The 17219-nt window shown below is 51.2% G+C and overlaps 7 protein-coding genes across 7 annotated transcripts; 6 read left to right on the plus strand and 1 right to left on the minus strand.

Moving 5' to 3' along the window:
• Positions 1-60: 60 nt before the first annotated feature.
• Positions 61-1192, plus strand: CABS01_13170 (uncharacterized protein; the record flags this gene model as incomplete). Its single annotated transcript, XM_060546515.1, has 2 exons — positions 61-892; positions 1062-1192. 2 exons carry the CDS (start codon positions 61-63, stop codon positions 1190-1192), a joined length of 963 nt encoding a protein of 320 aa, XP_060395136.1.
• A 745-nt stretch (positions 1193-1937) lies between these two features.
• On the plus strand, positions 1938-4046 carry CABS01_13171 (all development altered-6; the record flags this gene model as incomplete). Its single annotated transcript, XM_060546516.1, has 4 exons — positions 1938-2022; positions 2443-2563; positions 2746-3139; positions 3309-4046. The coding sequence occupies 4 exons, from the start codon at positions 1938-1940 to the stop codon at positions 4044-4046; spliced, it is 1338 nt and encodes a 445-aa protein (XP_060395137.1).
• A 597-nt stretch (positions 4047-4643) lies between these two features.
• Positions 4644-6157, plus strand: CABS01_13172 (salicylate 1-monooxygenase SalA; the record flags this gene model as incomplete). The annotated part of the gene is made up of 2 exons (XM_060546517.1): positions 4644-5157; positions 5244-6157. The coding sequence occupies 2 exons, from the start codon at positions 4644-4646 to the stop codon at positions 6155-6157; spliced, it is 1428 nt and encodes a 475-aa protein (XP_060395138.1).
• A 1228-nt stretch (positions 6158-7385) lies between these two features.
• On the plus strand, positions 7386-9051 carry CABS01_13173 (major facilitator superfamily transporter; the record flags this gene model as incomplete). Its single annotated transcript, XM_060546518.1, has 4 exons — positions 7386-7542; positions 7709-8676; positions 8730-8784; positions 8852-9051. 4 exons carry the CDS (start codon positions 7386-7388, stop codon positions 9049-9051), a joined length of 1380 nt encoding a protein of 459 aa, XP_060395139.1.
• A 1290-nt stretch (positions 9052-10341) lies between these two features.
• CABS01_13174 (uncharacterized protein) lies at positions 10342-10895 on the plus strand (the record flags this gene model as incomplete). The annotated part of the gene is made up of 2 exons (XM_060546519.1): positions 10342-10713; positions 10797-10895. The coding sequence occupies 2 exons, from the start codon at positions 10342-10344 to the stop codon at positions 10893-10895; spliced, it is 471 nt and encodes a 156-aa protein (XP_060395140.1).
• Positions 10896-11504: 609 nt separating this feature from the next.
• On the minus strand, positions 11505-13631 carry CABS01_13175 (uncharacterized protein; the record flags this gene model as incomplete). Its single annotated transcript, XM_060546520.1, has 1 exon — positions 11505-13631. The coding sequence occupies one exon, from the start codon at positions 13629-13631 to the stop codon at positions 11505-11507; it is 2127 nt and encodes a 708-aa protein (XP_060395141.1).
• A 1411-nt stretch (positions 13632-15042) lies between these two features.
• On the plus strand, positions 15043-17144 carry CABS01_13176 (cytochrome P450; the record flags this gene model as incomplete). The annotated part of the gene is made up of 6 exons (XM_060546521.1): positions 15043-15196; positions 15355-15464; positions 15525-16313; positions 16379-16693; positions 16756-16922; positions 16985-17144. The coding sequence occupies 6 exons, from the start codon at positions 15043-15045 to the stop codon at positions 17142-17144; spliced, it is 1695 nt and encodes a 564-aa protein (XP_060395142.1).
• Between the last annotated feature and the right edge of the window lie 75 nt (positions 17145-17219).

A 17219-nucleotide genomic window follows, 5' to 3' on the forward strand; every position in this document is an offset into this window, starting at 1 on the left:
AAATCCCCAACGACATCCTCACATCCCACCATCTATCTCATCCAACTCTCATAGCAAGTCATGGCTACACGATCATTAGTCGTAGGAGGTACGGGTGGCATTGGCTACGCCATTGCCTGCCGCCTCGCCGCAGCTTCGGCATCCTCACAAGTGACTATCAGTGGCCGCACCGAACCCAAGGACATCCCTCACCCCAACATCAAGTTCCGCGCCTTGGACGCATCTTCCATGCGCTCCATCGAGCGATACACGGACGACTACAAGTCCCTTCAAGACCCACAACTCGACTTGCTCGTCCTCACGCAAGGCATTCTCACCATGGCAGGTAGAACCGAGACGTCCGAGGGAATCGACCGCAAGATGGCCCTTCACTACTACGGCAGGCAGCTTCTCATCCGCGAGCTGAGCCCCATCCTAAAGGACGATGCCAAAGTCCTCATCGTCCTTGATAGCACCCGCGGAAGCCCGACGAAGCTGATTTGGGACGACTTGGACCTGAAGAAGAACTTCAGCTTGCAAAAAGCAGCGGACCACTGCCTGTCCATGACGGACGCCATGATCCAGGCCTATGCGGCCGAGAACAAGGACAAGAGGCAACACTTCATCCACGCGTACCCTGGCATCGTACAGACCAATCTCTTCCATACCATGCCGTGGTATCTTCGGACTGCGACAAAACTCCTGACCAATGTGATGGGCGTACCGGCCGATACCTGCGCCGAGAGACTTCTGGAGGGAGTGGACGGGGCCTCGGGGAAGGACGGCGCATCTTGGAGTTGTATCGATCAAAATGGTAAGGTTGTCGGCAACAAGGCTATATTCACTGAGGAGGATTTGAAAAAGGTCAAAGATCACACTTGGAAGACGATTGACGAGGCACTTGCAGTCCCCAGTGAGTAGACGGAGAATAAGCGGCGTGCACGTGTAAGATTTTGAGGTTGGCCTGTACTTTCGATACTATATAATTGAAAACTCACTTTCTGGCGCATCGAAGACCAAGGCAGGCACGTAACTGCCATCGCTTACGAAGATCTCGATCCACATTATTCATGCCCTATCAGCTACCATGGAGGGGATCGGGTTTGCCATCTTCCAACCCCGGAAGGTCGCGAACTCCACCGATCCGGGAATCGCAAGGCCGGGCCCGGTCAGCAAGATGACTGACAAGGGAACGACCCCGGCATCCCGGTAATTGTGCAAAATCTCTCATACATGAACCGTCAGGCACTAATAGGCAAACTATCAGCCGAGGGAGCAAACAAGCAAACACAACGGCCAAAAGAAAAGGAAAAGCGGGGTCTGCAAAAGGAATATGAAGCGGGCGGCACAACGGATCAGTATTCCGAGGAAAGGGGCAAACACCCTTGGTAACAAACAAGCAGCAAAGTTTGCTCTTTACCAGGCGACTAGCGTCGGTGATGGGAACCTCCAGGGGTTGATTTCCTTTTCCTTAGCATCACCACAAATTCGCAATGGCACTTTTGGGTAGATTTCATGTGGTTTTCATCAAAGACCAGGATCGTCCTGTCACACTTTATCCATGTTGATTGAGATGCATCTTTGCTTATCTGAACTCAGATCACGCCGCTAAAGTGGCAAACGCTGAGGAAGCTGGCAGCTATGTAGCATACATAACCGTGTCTTGGTGTCTCCAAGCAGGTGTTTTCATTAACGAGCATCCAAAGTTCTGGTTGGCGCAAGTTGAACGTATTCATTGTCAAACAGACGCAGCATTGAGTGCATCATAATCGGCAACTCTCCAACCACACCGCTCACAACATCAATGGACGGGAGCAACTTCTGTCTCCCTTGCTTCGAACGTGGCGTATTATGCCAGTCGCACCCGAAGAATGGGCCGAATGGCCCAACACCGCCCCGGTCCGCGGCATCATCGATAACGGAGGAGACCGAAACACGCAGGAGCCCGGCAACGAGCCATGATATCCGCCGCAGCCCTGATTCAACCTGCCGGCAGTGCCAAAAGGGCAAGCTCAGATGTGATCGAAAACAGCCTTGCAGCGGGTGTGTTCGTACGGGTTCATGTTGTCGAAGTGCCTCGGCTGCCCCACCTCTAATATCCAAGAAAGATCATATTAAGACGCTTCAATCAAGGATTGGTCAGTCAGCAACATTTTCACTGTAAAGGGCAATGCCTTGAAGTGGGACATTTAAGATTCGTACTACAGATACTGACAAGATGAGTAAATGCAGCCACTCTTGAACGGCGCCTCGCGAGAAGTAGTAGGAGCGATTCAATCGAGGTCAATAAAGCCCTGAGGCGGAGTTGCGAATCTTCAGCAAGCTCGGACCTTCATGGCTCCAGTCTTGATAGTCATCGAGAGACCTTGTCTGTTGCTACGGACTACTTCACTTCTTTATCTGACGCGGACTTGACCTACCCGGCACGAGCAGATGTCCCAACTCAGACATCCACTCCTGTAGATTCCACCCCACTGCCTATCATCGCCAACGATGCCTTCAACTACACGGGCGTGCTTCCGACGTTGCCGGCTCAGGCGCTTGACACCTTTCGGGATATTGGGCCCTTAATGAGAGCTGATCTGTGAGTAACTGTCCCGGGGCATACGTCGAAACTCCATGTTGATGCCTGTGTATCTTGTCGCTGAACATTGAATGTAGTGACCAGCTCTACTTCGACAGAGTTCACTCATTTACACCGTTCTTACACCAATCCTCGTACATTCGCATATCAAAGCATTTGGAAAAGAGACCAACAATGAACAGCCGCTCTACTTCGGACGAATCCAAACTTTCACATACATGTCTACAGTACGCAATGTGGGCGATGGCGTCTTCACTGTCGTCGCAGTTTCAACATTTGTGCGACACCATGTATCGCGAAGCCCTCGACCGCCTCGGGAATCTTGACTCTCCTGGCAGTCCAATGGATAAAGAGGAGGGTTTATTAAAGCAGACCCAGGCGTGGATTCTCATCTCGATGTATGAGCTGATGGCAGTCGGTTTCCACGGCGCATGGGTGAGTACGGGGCGAGCGATACGCCTGATACAGCTCCTGCGCCTGAGCAATATCGATTCAAGTTGTTCCAAAGCCTCCGGATCAGCCGAGGACCCAGATTACTTTGTCGAGAAAGAGGAGAAGAGAAGGACGTTCTGGATGGTATTTTGTCTAGATACTGTTATTTGCTTGGCGCATGATCTGCCCCGGACGTTCACTGAATCTGAGGTACGCACTCAACCCCTGTTCATCAGCATTATGCGTCAATCTTTTCTTAAATATTACTGCAGATACATTATGAATTCTTGTACTAATGATAGGATGTATCCAGATATATACTCGGCTTCCTTGCTCTGAAGACGCATTTCAAAGCCGCACGCCCACCATCTCTCTGTTTCTCCCAGAAGCTATGGAGCTGCAGACAGCAGCAAAGCAACATCCGTTCTTGGAATTCATTCTATCCATCTCAATGTCCGAGCAGATTCAAGTCCACAAGAATCGATCGAGGATTGGGCATGAAAGTGGGACGTCGCCTGCCCAATTTTCGGAGCGGCACATGTTTGTGGACTCCGTCCTCACGCGGCAGATTTTCCGTCTGCAGGGCCTCTCCGTATCACATCGCGCTGAATCTATGACATTACTTACTAGGATAGTGGCCCAAGTAGCGTCACTATCACTTCTGGAGGTGGCCGCAACCATGCCGGATACTACTGCAGAGTACCATCATCTCGTCGATGGCTGTGAGGAAAGAGCTGTAGCAGCAGCTAGAGAGATTGCACGCTTATCGAGTATTTTATTATCCGACTTCAACATTTGCCAGATCCACCCATTTACGCCAGCGCCATTTCATTCATGTCGGGAAGCTCTGGTCAGGTTTCAGGAACGTGGCATGGCGTTAGAAGATGAGATTAAGACAATGGATGAAGCTTTGGAGGAGTTGAAAGCTGAAAATGGGTTTTGCCAAGGTATACCGAAGCCAGAGCCGCCTCGTTTTGGATATGAGGATGCCTTGGCGACGCCTGACTCTCTCATGGACCTGTTGATTGAGGAACCGAGTATGGGGGACTGAACATCCCCTGGATCGTTCACGAGTGGTGGATGGAAATGTTGGTCTATTCTGAGTGTGTGTAAAATCAATATGAAAGTAATATTCAGCCGCTTGCTTCAGCTGTATCTCACTTGAGTTTCAAAGGTTCTTCCCCTACATAATGAATTTGTCAGTGATTAAAGTCATTACTTACAAGCTACAAGCACCGGCTGTCTTGAGAAACCTACATGAGATACTCGCGTGGTCTCTAGAATGTTCCCGGCGTACATCGACCCTATCTTCGTTTTCACCGAGAAAAGGTGATTTGCCAAAGGGCAATGGGCCGAGGGCCGAAGTCCGTCGGCGAGGCCGTCAATGCTCTGAACACTATTCGGATGAGATCATCATCCGCCGGACAGGAAGACCGCGAACTCCGGTGTTTCAGGACGTGCACCTAATATCAGTTAAAGGTTGATATTACATGTGCAGCCAGATGAGTAAGCGCCATCGACAGCAAGGTACTTCTTGCCCAACGCACTCAGATTGAGGTATAATTGATCTAACGATAACTACCTCGCTCCATATTCAAACGGCTGTAGACTTCCTTCACAAATAGTTTTAAAGAGCCTTTCTTCAATCATGTCCGATTCCAACGAAAATTTCGAGATTGCCATCGTCGGTGGTGGAATTGTTGGTCTCATCACAGCGCTGGGCTTACTAAAGCGGAATATTCCTGTCAAGATATACGAACAGTCCCGCTCCTTCCGCGAGATCGGTGCCGGAATTGGCTTCACTACCAATGCCAGAAAGTGCATGGCCCTACTAAATCCATTCATTGAGGAGGCCGTCAACGCCGTAGCCACACACAACGGTGAGAACGAAGACGAGCCCGAAGAGTGCCTCCGTTTCAACGATGGATATACCTGGGATGAGAATCGCCCTGACGAAGAAGATATGCCTCTGTATAACCTCGACACTGGGCATGAGGGATTTATTGGCTGTCATCGGGCTCATCTCTTAGACGAGCTTGTCAAGATCATCCCAGGCGATGCGGTCGCATTCCGTAAAAAACTGGTAAATGTGACAGATGAAGATATAGGGGGAAAGGTGCTTCTGCATTTTCAGGACGGCACCACATCCAGCGCTGATGCAGGTAAGAGTCACATAACAAAGATTCTATCATGGCAAATGTTGACTCTTAATGGCATTGTTACTGTCCTTGTCACTGATGCTTACAAGTTATTGGATGCGACGGCATCAAATCCAAGGTCCGACAGCTGGTTCTCGGACCGGATACCCCCGCCGCGTACCCTCACTCCAGCCACAAAATTGCCTATAGGGCCTTGATACCCATGGACCGCGCAGTAGCCGCCATCGGAAGCTTCAAAGCCTACAACGAGCATTGCCACACCGGTCCACGAGCACATGTCCTGCATTTCGCGGTGGCAGGTGGTACGATTCTTAACTTTGTGGCCTTTGCCGATGATACTACTGATTGGGACAAGAGGGGCGATGGAGTTGCTAACATGACAAGTCAGACGACAAGGAAGGAGGTCGCTGATGTATTCCAGGACTGGGGTCCTACAGTCAAGAGTCTCATTGACTTGCTGCCAGATGAAATTACTAAATGGGCCATCTTCGATACTTACGACTACCCTGCTCCAACGTACGTCAAAGGGAGGCTTTGTCTTGCAGGTGATGCTGCTCACGCCTCCACTCCTCATCACGGAGCCGGCGCAGGTATGGGCGTCGAGGATGCGCTAGCTTTGGCCACACTCCTTAACAATGGCACGAAGATATTGCAAGGCCTATCCAGACCTACACAACATAACAAGTCTGACTTACTGGAGGCCATGTTCCGGGCTTACGATACTGTTCGACCACCTCGTGGAAAGTGGCTGGTGAAGAGCAGCCGCGAAGCCTGCGAGATTTACGAGTGGAACCACCCGGACACTATGCGTGACTGGGACAAATGTCTCAAAGACCTCGAGGAAAGATCGCACAAGATCTGGGACTATGATATCGAGGAAATGATCAGTTGTTTGGAAGCTGAGTTTGCGGATCAAATCCAGTCTCGTTTGCAGCCTCGACGAGACTCTGGCCTTCCGAGGGCTGTTGCACCACTGAGAGTCAAGGATGCCATTGCGACGTAAGGGTTCCCTTAAGATAGCAGAGTACAATGCACTAAAGAGGAACTGAGAAAATTTACTTCCCGCGGACCCCAGGCTTAGCCTTCTTGGTTGCTCTGAAACCTGGGATATGGCCTAGCTGAGCTACTCGGATTCTCTTTGATCGCCTTGCAAGAGCCAGAAGGTATCGAGCAACTAAATACCTACGGCGACCGTACTATCAAAGAACCAATTGCGCATTAAAAGATTCGAAGGGAGCTATTTGTAAGTGATGAAGATGATGCAGAATGCTTGGCCCCAGTTGTTGAGCATGGCGAGGTAGGTGGGAAGTGTACGCCGGTGAGCAGAATGAATTTGTACCTGTAAGTACCGCGCGTCCCAAGCTCTAGGGGTCTTCGAATTATGTAATTTGCTCCGAGTTTGAATCCTAGCCGCGCTAGTAAAACGACATCGATGTTGGCTCTGATCTCATCCAGCTGCTAAGACTGGACCAACCAGACCGTAGATCTCCCACGCTACTCATGCGTTCAAGACATAATTCTGGCTTCTCAGCGCTCACAGGGGTTCTGTTCGCATTGATTCATTGGCAAATTCCTGGGACACTAGCGCCACTGCGCCAGCCGAGGACCAGTTTACTAATCAACAACAGTGTGCCGCGTTTGCGATGTAAGATAATACTGTGCAGACGACGATGGTCGGGATTTCGCAACATCTGATAGTCATGGAAAATTTGTTGAGGGATAATCAATTCAAAGATCCCACGATATAAAATTGCACATCTTGAGTTCTGGGTGGAAAGTTGAGCCAACGGTCAGGCCATAGCTTAATACCATGGTTCATCTCATAGCCTTATCCCACCGCTAGATTCCAGTTCATCAGAGATCAGTAATCACCTTACCAACCAAAATACCCATAGGCCGAGGGCCATGAAGGCCAGCAGTAAGGTAGTGCTTACAGACCCTCTGGTGAAGAAATATGAATCAGAGACAAGATAAGGTCATCCGCTCTCTTAAGCTTCAAGGTTTCGGCGTGAACAGTTGGCCAAGTCCACCTGCCACCCGAATTCCGGAAAGGCAATAACCAATGACACGGATTTCAGCAACGCTAGACGCCGATACTCCTATCAACTTAACAGATCTTCGCCAGAGTCTGCCTGGTATATAGATCTCCCTATCCCAGGGCCGTGGCACTGGGTTTTTGGATTACTCAAGCATCCCCTCATCACAAGAATCAGCGGCAGTGTCTCTAATGCATGATTATTGCTGCCGAAATGAGCACAACAAGCCAAGAATCTTCCATCAAACCTCCAGTAATGGACCGACCAGAAAAAGATGTTGAGAAAAGGGCAGGTGAGGACAGCACTTCTTCCGAAGATGGTGGTCAACAGCAACTCGCATGGGACGACCCTCGTGAGTCGAGAAACCCCAAGAACTGGAGTTTTCTTTCCAGGCTCTTTCACACTGCGATCCCATGCTTCTTGGCGTTCGAAATGTCGGTTTCTTCCCTAATAATGCCTTCGATATAATCTAATCTGACATGGGAAATCTTGCAGCACGTTCGCAACCTCAATTACAGTCCCCGCGACCAGCCTAATAATGGACGAGTTCTCCGTCTCACGCACGAAATCCATCCTCCCTCTGACGCTCTATACACTCGGTCTCGCCATCGGTCCCCTCTTCATCGCCCCGTTCTCTGAAGTAATCGGTCGCAAGTGGATCTACGCCGGATCCTGCACTTTCCTCCTCGCATTCCTTGGAGGTGCGTCGGCGGTGACAACATTCTCTGGACTTCTCGCCTGCCGCTTCATAGCTGGAACGCTGGGCTCTGCCGGCATCGCTGTCGGCGCAGGAACCATTGCCGATGTTTGGGAACTCGGCAAGGGAGCTGGCGCATCACTGTTGTACATCCTTGGCCCGTTTTTGGGACCGACTTTGGGGCCTTTGGCTGGAGCTTATATCATACACGACAGAGACAACGACTGGAGATGGACGCAATATGTTCTCCTCATGGTTGGTGCTCCCATCTGGGTCGGGGCTATATTGATGAAAGAGACATCAAAAGCCTGGATCCTGCGCAAAGAGTCAGGGGAAGAGCCCATCACTTTCGCGCGACTTGGCAGCATTATTCGAGTCGCCGTTATGAGACCGACAAAGATGCTCCTCACTGAGGTTATTGTCTCCTCGCTGGCCATCTACACAGCTTTTGCCTATGCCATGATCTTCAGCTATTTCGGCAGCTGCTCCTACGTGCTCCAGAAGTACTACGGTTTCAATTTGAGAGAAGTTGGATTAAGCTTCCTTAGCATCATCATTGGCTATTTCCTCGCAACCTTTGTTTTTGCTTTCCTCGATGCCAAGTTCAGAATACCTGCTGTGCAAGCCGGCAAAGGTTTTCCCGAGCAGCGACTGTATGCGGCGCTCGTGGGTAGTGTTGCTCTCCCTGCTGGATTATTCTGGTATGCATGGGAAGCTCATCGTGGGGGTCACTGGGCCGCCTTGGTCGCGGCTGGTATCCCATTCGGGCTCGGCGCCTTTTGTCTATTCGTGAGTAATAAGGCTTCCGATCCGAAACGGAGGGCGTAACTAACTCATCAAAGTTGTCTGTCATCACCTACATGGTCGACTTTTATGGCCAAAAGGCCGCGGCATCTGGTAAGTGGATGTACCTCTTTCTGGAAGCTTTTCATTTCGTTGGAAGTGATTCTAACATCATCCTCAGCCCTGGCCGCAAATGGAATCCTTCGATACATTCTGGGTGCTGTCTTCCCCTTGTTCACCCTCCAGATGTATGAGAAGCTTGGCGTGCACTGGGCTGGCAGCGTATTTGCGTTCCTCTCACTCCCTCTGATACCGATCCCTTGGCTTCTGTTCAAGTATGGCGGAAAGTTGAGACAAAGGAGTAGGTTTGTGACTGCTTAAGTCGCGCGGTTTTTAGTTTATTTGCGGTCGGCCACCAGCCTAACATGGTCAGGTGAGGACTTGGGATATGCGCATGGCCTACTCATTTTACGCCTGTTACAACTCGTTACTTACAAGTCAGCAATTGCAATGCCAGGTTTCACAGATACGTTGACGCTGTTGCGCCCTTCAGCGAGTTTGCTGATTCTGGGAGAGAAGGTTAATGACTAGAATTTTCATTACAGATTGGTGCAGTCTAGTAGACTGCAAGAACTAGAGCCAGTAATTGAAGTAGTTTATTATAGATATTAGAGACTGAGGAAGTTTAGAGACAATGATTTAGGCTGATTTGCGTTTTCTACCCCTATGTAGGAGCCTGGCATCGCTCAATGGTGAAGGGCTGGCCCGCTACTGCGGTCAAGACTCAAGAGTACATGTGGTAGTGACCAACAAACCTGCCCAATTAGACCATACGGTCCAGACTGGTGTTATTCACGAAAGGTACATAGCTGTATACATAGCTGTAAGTATCTGGCCTGTATGTTGGTAACACCTCTACGCCCGGAGCGGACGTTGTGCATCCAACCTGCAACATCGAAGTACATGCAGGTACGCGCCTAGCTTTTACACGTCACACAGCCCCTTCTGCGCAGGCTACGTGTGGCATCAAAGCCTACAGGCTGTAACTGAGACCTGAGAACACATGAAGAATCATGTACAGTTGAGGTATTAACGTGATTTCAAAGCACATCGTCGCCGTGTTTCGAATGAAGTACCGGTGCCTGAGAACGTGCCATCGTAAGGCTCTGGAAAAACCTTTTGCAATAGCTTAGAAACACTCAAGTATACCTGTCATACCATGCAAGCGGATACCAACAGGAGTTTACATGCATTGTCGTAGTGTCTTCGGCGCTTACATGCAAGCACTCATCCGATTCATCGCAGCCTCGTTGTGAAGGATCCGCACAGCCCCTTTTGCGGACGCATAGGGAAAGAACCGCATTTGAGAGCTCAGCTTGAAAGCAGGCTCTGGCAAAAATAGGAGATAACGGCTTCGCGCGTGATGGAAAACATTGGAGTTGATAGGAAATCTCATGCGCGATAGTCTGAAGTTTATTGGTCTCAAAATAGGTCATCTTAGGCACGAGAAGTGCACAACCAATATGAAGAGAGGGTAGGAGGATCTTGACATAAAGGGCGAGCATTCCTCTGCGACGACGAAGACCATAAACTCATACAAATCAGCCTAGAGCTGCAACAAAACCAAACACTGCTTCGATAACCAAACCAAAAAGTTGTACTACACACAAGATGAAGACCTTTACCTTTTTCGTTGCCTTACTCTCCATGCTTTCTCTCTCAACAGGGCTTGCACCCAACTACACAGCGCGGTCTCCCAAACCAGCACCCGCTCCAGTTCCGGGAATTTTTGATGACATCCTGGACTTCTTCTCTGATGTTGTTAACGCTTTGAGCGAAGCCGGAAAATTTGTATGGGATCAGCTCGATGAAGCTGAACAGGAACTGCTCGCAAGTGACGACCAACTTGTGGTCGACGGATGCAACGTCGTGAGATGCGGAGTGGAGCTCGGCTTCACATCTGTCAAGTGCCTCATTGAAGTTGTGGGTACCAAAGGCATTGGAAAGGTTGGCAAGAAGGAAAAGCTTGGCTGCCTGGCTGAAGTGAGTCATCCCTATGCTGTACCAGTCGATCGTTGCCGTCTCATACGGCGGAGCCATCAATATGCTAACAATCCGTTCGACAGGTCGCTGAGACGATCGATGACATAAAGAGTCATAAGCTTTGCGATCACTGCTGGGATGCCATCAAGAACAACGTACTACCTCAGGTAGAATCGGTGTGATATATATTTCAGGCTAATAATGAAAGAAAGTCAGAGAGATAGGTGAAGATTTCGCTGCGAGATGAGGAGAGTGGAACGAATGCTCAATTGGATGGACTATCTAGTAGATGTTTTGGAGTTTTTTATAGTGTAATTTAATTTGATTGCCAAATCAGCCCGTCATGAAGAGCAGATTCTTTTCCTTTGAGGCATTAAGAATTCGAGAAGATCAAAAAAAGAGTTCACCACCGGTGTGGCTACATCTCTTGGCGCTCACGCTGGGAATCGAACTCGGAGCCTGTCGTCGAGTAGGCTATGGGCGTGTTGAATGTCGGACCTGTAACCCTTCCACCACCCAGCCAGTTTGACCTGACCCCCCGACCTAGAGGGGCGCCTACTGACTGGTGATCGGATTGGAATTGTTGGGACATATACGGGTATTGTGGGTGGCGTATACGTGTAGGCGAGATCAGTATACAGATACACGCGTGGAAGGTACCTTACGTTCGGTACCTGCCTGCCTAAGTGTATGAAAGATATTAAATGTCTAATAGGTAACAAGGAGTCTACACGCCCGGTGTCGACAGGTGAACATTACGCGTCCCGTCCATCGCTCAATGAGCATCTAGATCATCTCGGGATCCAAATTCCTCCATTCCCGTATGCCCGGTCTCTCAAGGCAGCACCCTCCGTTCTCACCCCAGCCAAGTGAACCGGCATACGGTCTACCTGTTTCTGAACTCTGTCTCTCGTCTCAACATACCGATCAGCCAAGCTCATCTCGCTCCGCATGGTTCTCATCCTCTCCCGCGTCTCGATAGGACACCAGCTGTCACGGCTCAGACTAGCCACAGTGAGCAATACATCCGCCCCGTAGGCCTCAAGCGCGGCTTCAGAGCCAGCAACGGGAGGCGCAGCCATCCGCAACTGGCCCATGACGAGAACCTTGAGCTTTGTGTCGAGGAACAGAGCGCCGCCAAACTCGTGGATCAGGTGAACCGTGGCGACGTTCTTAGCGGCTACACGTGGTGTAGCATACGGTGCGGGGCCGACGGTGATGATGCTCTCGTGCCAGTCTGTCGATATCGCTTCCAGTCCGGATCGGGGAACGACCCTCGCCCAGCCGAAGTAAACGCCACGCATTCGCATCCTCACGTCTTCTGGTATACCCTCGAGGTTCGCTGTCGGGATGCCCAGTTCCATCCCTCCTCTTCCTGTACCGCGGACAATTTTGCCGTCGAACTTGATTGGAAATGGATCGGTAGGACCGGAGTCGGGACCAATTACTTCAGGAGGGGCTTCTTGGAACCCAGCTTCACCGGACTGCCAGGCGTCGTATCCCCCACTCCTTGTGGAGGCATACTGTTCCTCGTATGCCGTGACATGCGTCTTGATGCCGGACTTTTCTATGCCCGACTTTGCGTAAGCGATATGAGCGGCGTGCTTCGTCACAAACTTTGCTTGCGAGATCTTCTTCGTTCTAGACTGGACCACAGCGGCAGCTGGTCCGATATACCTATTGACGACAGTCGTGGCTACGACAGACCCGGCCTTGATCCCTAGCTCCAGAGGCATGCTGGCAAAGCTCGCGCCGCGTGTAACACTCATATCCGTAGACGTACTCGCAACACGGAAGACGGGGCTTGGGCAAAGAACCTTCCTCTTGACCCCGTCACCACCGCCTCCAGTGCATAGCACGAGCCGGAAGTACCCATCATCGGCGGCCGCGGGTATGCGCACGACGTGTGTCTCTCTGGGCATATGCTTTGCCAGATTCTTGGGTGCCTTTTTGAGAAACTTCTTCAAGTCGCGCAGACAGCCCCTCTCATCGCCCTCGGTCATGGCCGCGGGTGTCCCCTGCATAGAAGGCGTCACGTCGAGCCATGATGTGTTTGCGCCAACCAGAGACTTCAGGTTCATGCCCATGTTGCCTGAGAAGCCCTTCTGCTGCAGCCATACTGTCCGGGTTGGTGGCAGAGGAGCATCGGAGAAGATTGTGATGGTGATGGAGGTTGAGGGGCCGCGGTACCATACGAGCGCGCCCGAGTGGCGGAGGATGGAGTAGTGCTTGGTGTACTCGAACGGATGACTTATCAGCCCGCCCGCGAAATACTTTGTCTCGTCTAGGGCGGTTTGCCAGAAAGTCTTTTCTTTCAATTGAGACTCTGTTGATACGGTTTCTGATGGGGTGTAATTGGGTGATAAAGGGGGTCGATGTGCCAGTGGAAACGTCTCTGCTGTTGCGGGAGGACCAGGGACGAAAGATCCAGGGCTAGACTGTGTGGGCGATGGAGAAGGACGATGACCTGCCACCGGAAACGTTTGGGCTGTTGAAGGGCCAGGAAAGGACGGCCCTGGAATGGACGGCGCGGGCGAGTCCTTACCACCTGCTACAAGCGACGGTGATGGCGATGGTGATGGTCGATAAGGTAGGTAATCTTTGTGAGCAGCAACGGGAGAAACACTGGGAGAAAAATGTGGTGCTGGGATTGCAGGACCTGGCGATGGAATCCTCCCAGGTCTGAAGTCCGGTACAGGAGCGGCGAAAGCCAGGCGACCGTTAGCGTCGACTCCAGGGAACTCCTCATACGCTGGCGGTGGATCGTAGATTGATGTCGCTACAGACTGCCGAATGTTTGGCGTCGACCGAGCGGCGCGGAGAGGGCGTTGACGTTGGGGAAAGGGGTCGAAATCCGGAGGCGGCGGCGGACCTGGCGGAGGGCCCGGCAGGGGTTTGCGCTTGAAAGCGGTCTCCATGACTCTTCGGCCGGCGTTGCCGGTCACTCAGATCCTCTTGAACGCTGCGGGGACGCAATGTTCCTGGGGAAGCCCTTCACAACTCGCTGGTACGAGACTTGTGGTTGTGACTTCTAGCGAGTGTCGATGAAAAGACGAAGAAGCGGACTATCGTTGAGGCTACTCCCTATCGAGACCTCGTATCCGAGGATTGCGAACCCCCTGAGATTGCGATGAATCTGGAAGTGTCTCATCACGTGTCGCCAAGCTGTCAAGTGTTGAGAAGAGCTCATGGGTCTGTTGATTGATGCTGTGTAGTCAGCAGCATTCCCTGCCAGGATCAACTGGCCATAGCGTCCATAATTGTCACCTTAGCGAGCCTGAGACTGAAAATAAGTGATGCGAATAGAAGTTGCAGAGACTCCCAGGTGGCCACAGTCTAGCATCTGACGATATATTTTCCGATATTCATCAGCTAACTGAACATTCTAGGTTAGATCACGACAGTGTTCCGGTCTTTTCAGAACCCTTAAATTCAAGGGAACCTCCCCGACAAACCTTCAGTCTCGAGCTAAAATATAACGGCAGGCAAATCCGCCACTAAACTCTGACAATTTGACACCGAGCCACATTCCAAGGGCCACAATACGAGCGGCCTTTCAGTGGATCTATTACCTCCTACCGTATGGAGTTATCAAAGTCTGATGGTCTAGGTATTATGGCGGCTCAACTGAACTCTCCATGTGGACGGCCTTAGCCGTGCTCAAAGAGGCGTCGCATTGCCAACATGTAAACGCCTTTTAGGGTGAGTTACACTGGATATATCAGCCGCCGGTCCGCGTAACTTACAACGAGCATTAGCAGTTAACATCGCCTCAGCTGAACACAACTTTGTGATGGTGGCACAACCTTGTCGATCTTGACACCGGTCAGCAACGTTGCCACACACTGTAGCTCTCTAGCAACCCGAGCATCGGTGTCACGGAGAAGACTATTCGGCGCCGAAGAAATCTCCAATTCCTGCCGGCGGAGAGTCTGACTTCTCTCCCAAACCCGCGCCGTGCCCTTGCATATGCACTCCGTGCTGCATCGGCAACGCTCGTCCGGGGGGCCGCGAGTCCACGACCCTCAAAATCATCGAGCTCTCCGTCGTCCGTGGCGTAAGGAGCTGTCATCTAAACGACTCGCGTCCACATCAATGCAATCCTGTCCCCAAACGGCTCTTGCCACACACATCGTATTTCAGCATTCGCATTCGGACCCTCGCTCGTACCAACACCACACACTGAAGACGTTCGACGAGTCGAATGAATAAGGCAAGGACAAACATTGGCCCATTACCCGGAACCCTTCAGCATCCCGAAATCCGCGGTCTCATGGCTGGCACCGTCAGATGTGTGTCGCTATGAAACGCGGCGTCCCACCATCCCAAATGCCGTTCTACGCTCAAGCCCCCAACAAACACAGCTCCCCCGCCTCGACGTCGCCCAGTATAACGTCACCAGAGATCATCGGACGGGAAGCCGTGTTGCTTCGATTGGTTGGAGGTTACACCGTTCATCCCCGGGGCGTGCTCGGCTCCGGTCGTAAACGTGTCTTTCGCGTCTTCGGCGAGCATGAACCCGGGCACAAGTTGTTCGTCTGCATTTGGGCAGATATAAGCTGCTCGCCATCCTGCTGATAGAACGGGGAACTATTGGCAGAAAGACTTTTCTTATCGTCAGAACTAAGTCATCAATCATAGGACGGCCTGCCGACAACACTACAGCACTCGATATGATTATACCACACGATATCTCGAGCTTGGGCAATGTACGACTGGCGGTCGCATTGCCTATTGTCCTCTTTGCTTTGGTAGATACCGCGGCATTGAGCCATTGATACTAGGACGTCACATGCTAATTGCTGATGCAGGGTGTTTTCCGTCTGATCTCGAGGATGGTTTACAACATTTACTTCCACCCACTGAAAGAGTACCCTGGGCCGAAGCTCCACGCCGCTACCCGTATCCCGCTCAGTCGAATGATCACCAGCGGTAAAGCTCACAAGAGACTGGCAGAGCTTCACAAGCAATATGGACCTGTGGTCAGGCTCGGCCCAGATACAATCGACTGGGCCGACCCGCGGGCTTTCAAGGACTTGATGGGCCACAGCAAGGGCGGTGGTGGCATGGAGAACTACAAAGACCCTGTCAATGCTAGGTACAAGCCGCACAGCATCATCAACTCCGGCCGCGAGGATCACGCACGTATTCGCCGCGTTCTAGCCCACGGATTTTCCGCTCAGGCTATGGTCGATCAGCAACCCCTGATTCAAGCTCAGATCGACTTATTAATCCGGCGACTTCATGAGAACTGTGATGACGGAGAGAAAGCGCTGAATATGGTTTCGTGGTATAATTGGACGACTTTTGACATCATTGGTGACCTGGCCTTTGGCGAACCCTTTGGTTGTCTGGAGAACTCGGACTATCACCCGTGGGTATCAATCATTTTCGACAACATCCATGCCGGTGTATGGAGAAATCAGTTCCAGCGATACTGGATTACACGCCCATTTGCCAGGTGGTTGATTCCGAAAGAGTTGAAGAACAAGACAAAGTTCCACAATGACATGAGCCAGGAGAAGGTTCAACGCCGTATGGCACTCGGCGAGTCAAGGCCGGACTTCGTCCAGTCTATGATGATGAAGGAGGGCCCTTTGGTACGTGTAGTCCCTAGCATGTCTCATTGTCCCTGGGTACCGAAACTGACGGAACATTTGTTTAGGCGATGTCAAAGCCGGAAATTGAGCAAACCGCAGACACCTTGATCATTGCAGGCTCTGAAACAACGGCATCTGTGCTTTCAGGAGTAACTTACTTCCTAACGATGCATCCCGAAGCCATGGCCAAATTGGCACAAGAAGTCCGCACATCATTCAACTCAGAGCAAGAAATCGATGTTCTCAGTGTTCAGAAACTCCGCTACATGCTCGCAGTCCTCGATGAGAGCATGCGCGTTTACCCAGTCGTACCCATGGGTCTCACTCGAGTTGTCAAGCCGGGCGGCGACTACATCTGCGAAAGGTTCGTGCCGGCGGGTGTAAGTGTCTTCAAAACAACTGCAGATCTAAACAGATCACGTTGCTGACAAAAAACCAACAGACGCGAGTGATGGTCTCCCAGTGGCCCATGTACCACAACGATAAGTACTTCGCAGAGCCCGATTCTTTCATCCCGGAGAGATGGCTTGAAGACTCCCGCTTCGAGAACGACGATAAAGCTGCTCTTCAGCCATTCTCTTTCGGTCCCAGGAACTGCATTGGTAGGAAGTAAGTTAAGCCATTGAAACAAGATGCACGACACGAAACTTGTGTTAACTTGACCTTTGCAGCCTGGCCATGTCCGAAATGCGAGTAATTCTTGCCAGAGTCATCTGGAACTTTGACATGCAAGTCGCAGACGACAGCAAGAACTGGACTGATCAGCAGCTGTTTGGTTTGTGGAAGAAGGGTCCTCTGAACGTGAGGTTGACGCCTCGGAAGACAGTGTGAGAGGGTATCTCAATGGGCACGTGGATCACCGCACCCAGCATCGATTAAGGAATCTTTCTCGCATGTTTGACATTA

The sequence above is a fragment of the Colletotrichum abscissum genome (assembly GCF_030869225.1).
Source record: "Colletotrichum abscissum strain IMI 504890 chromosome Unknown Scaffold_43.1, whole genome shotgun sequence".
Lineage (NCBI taxonomy): Eukaryota > Fungi > Ascomycota > Sordariomycetes > Glomerellales > Glomerellaceae > Colletotrichum > Colletotrichum abscissum.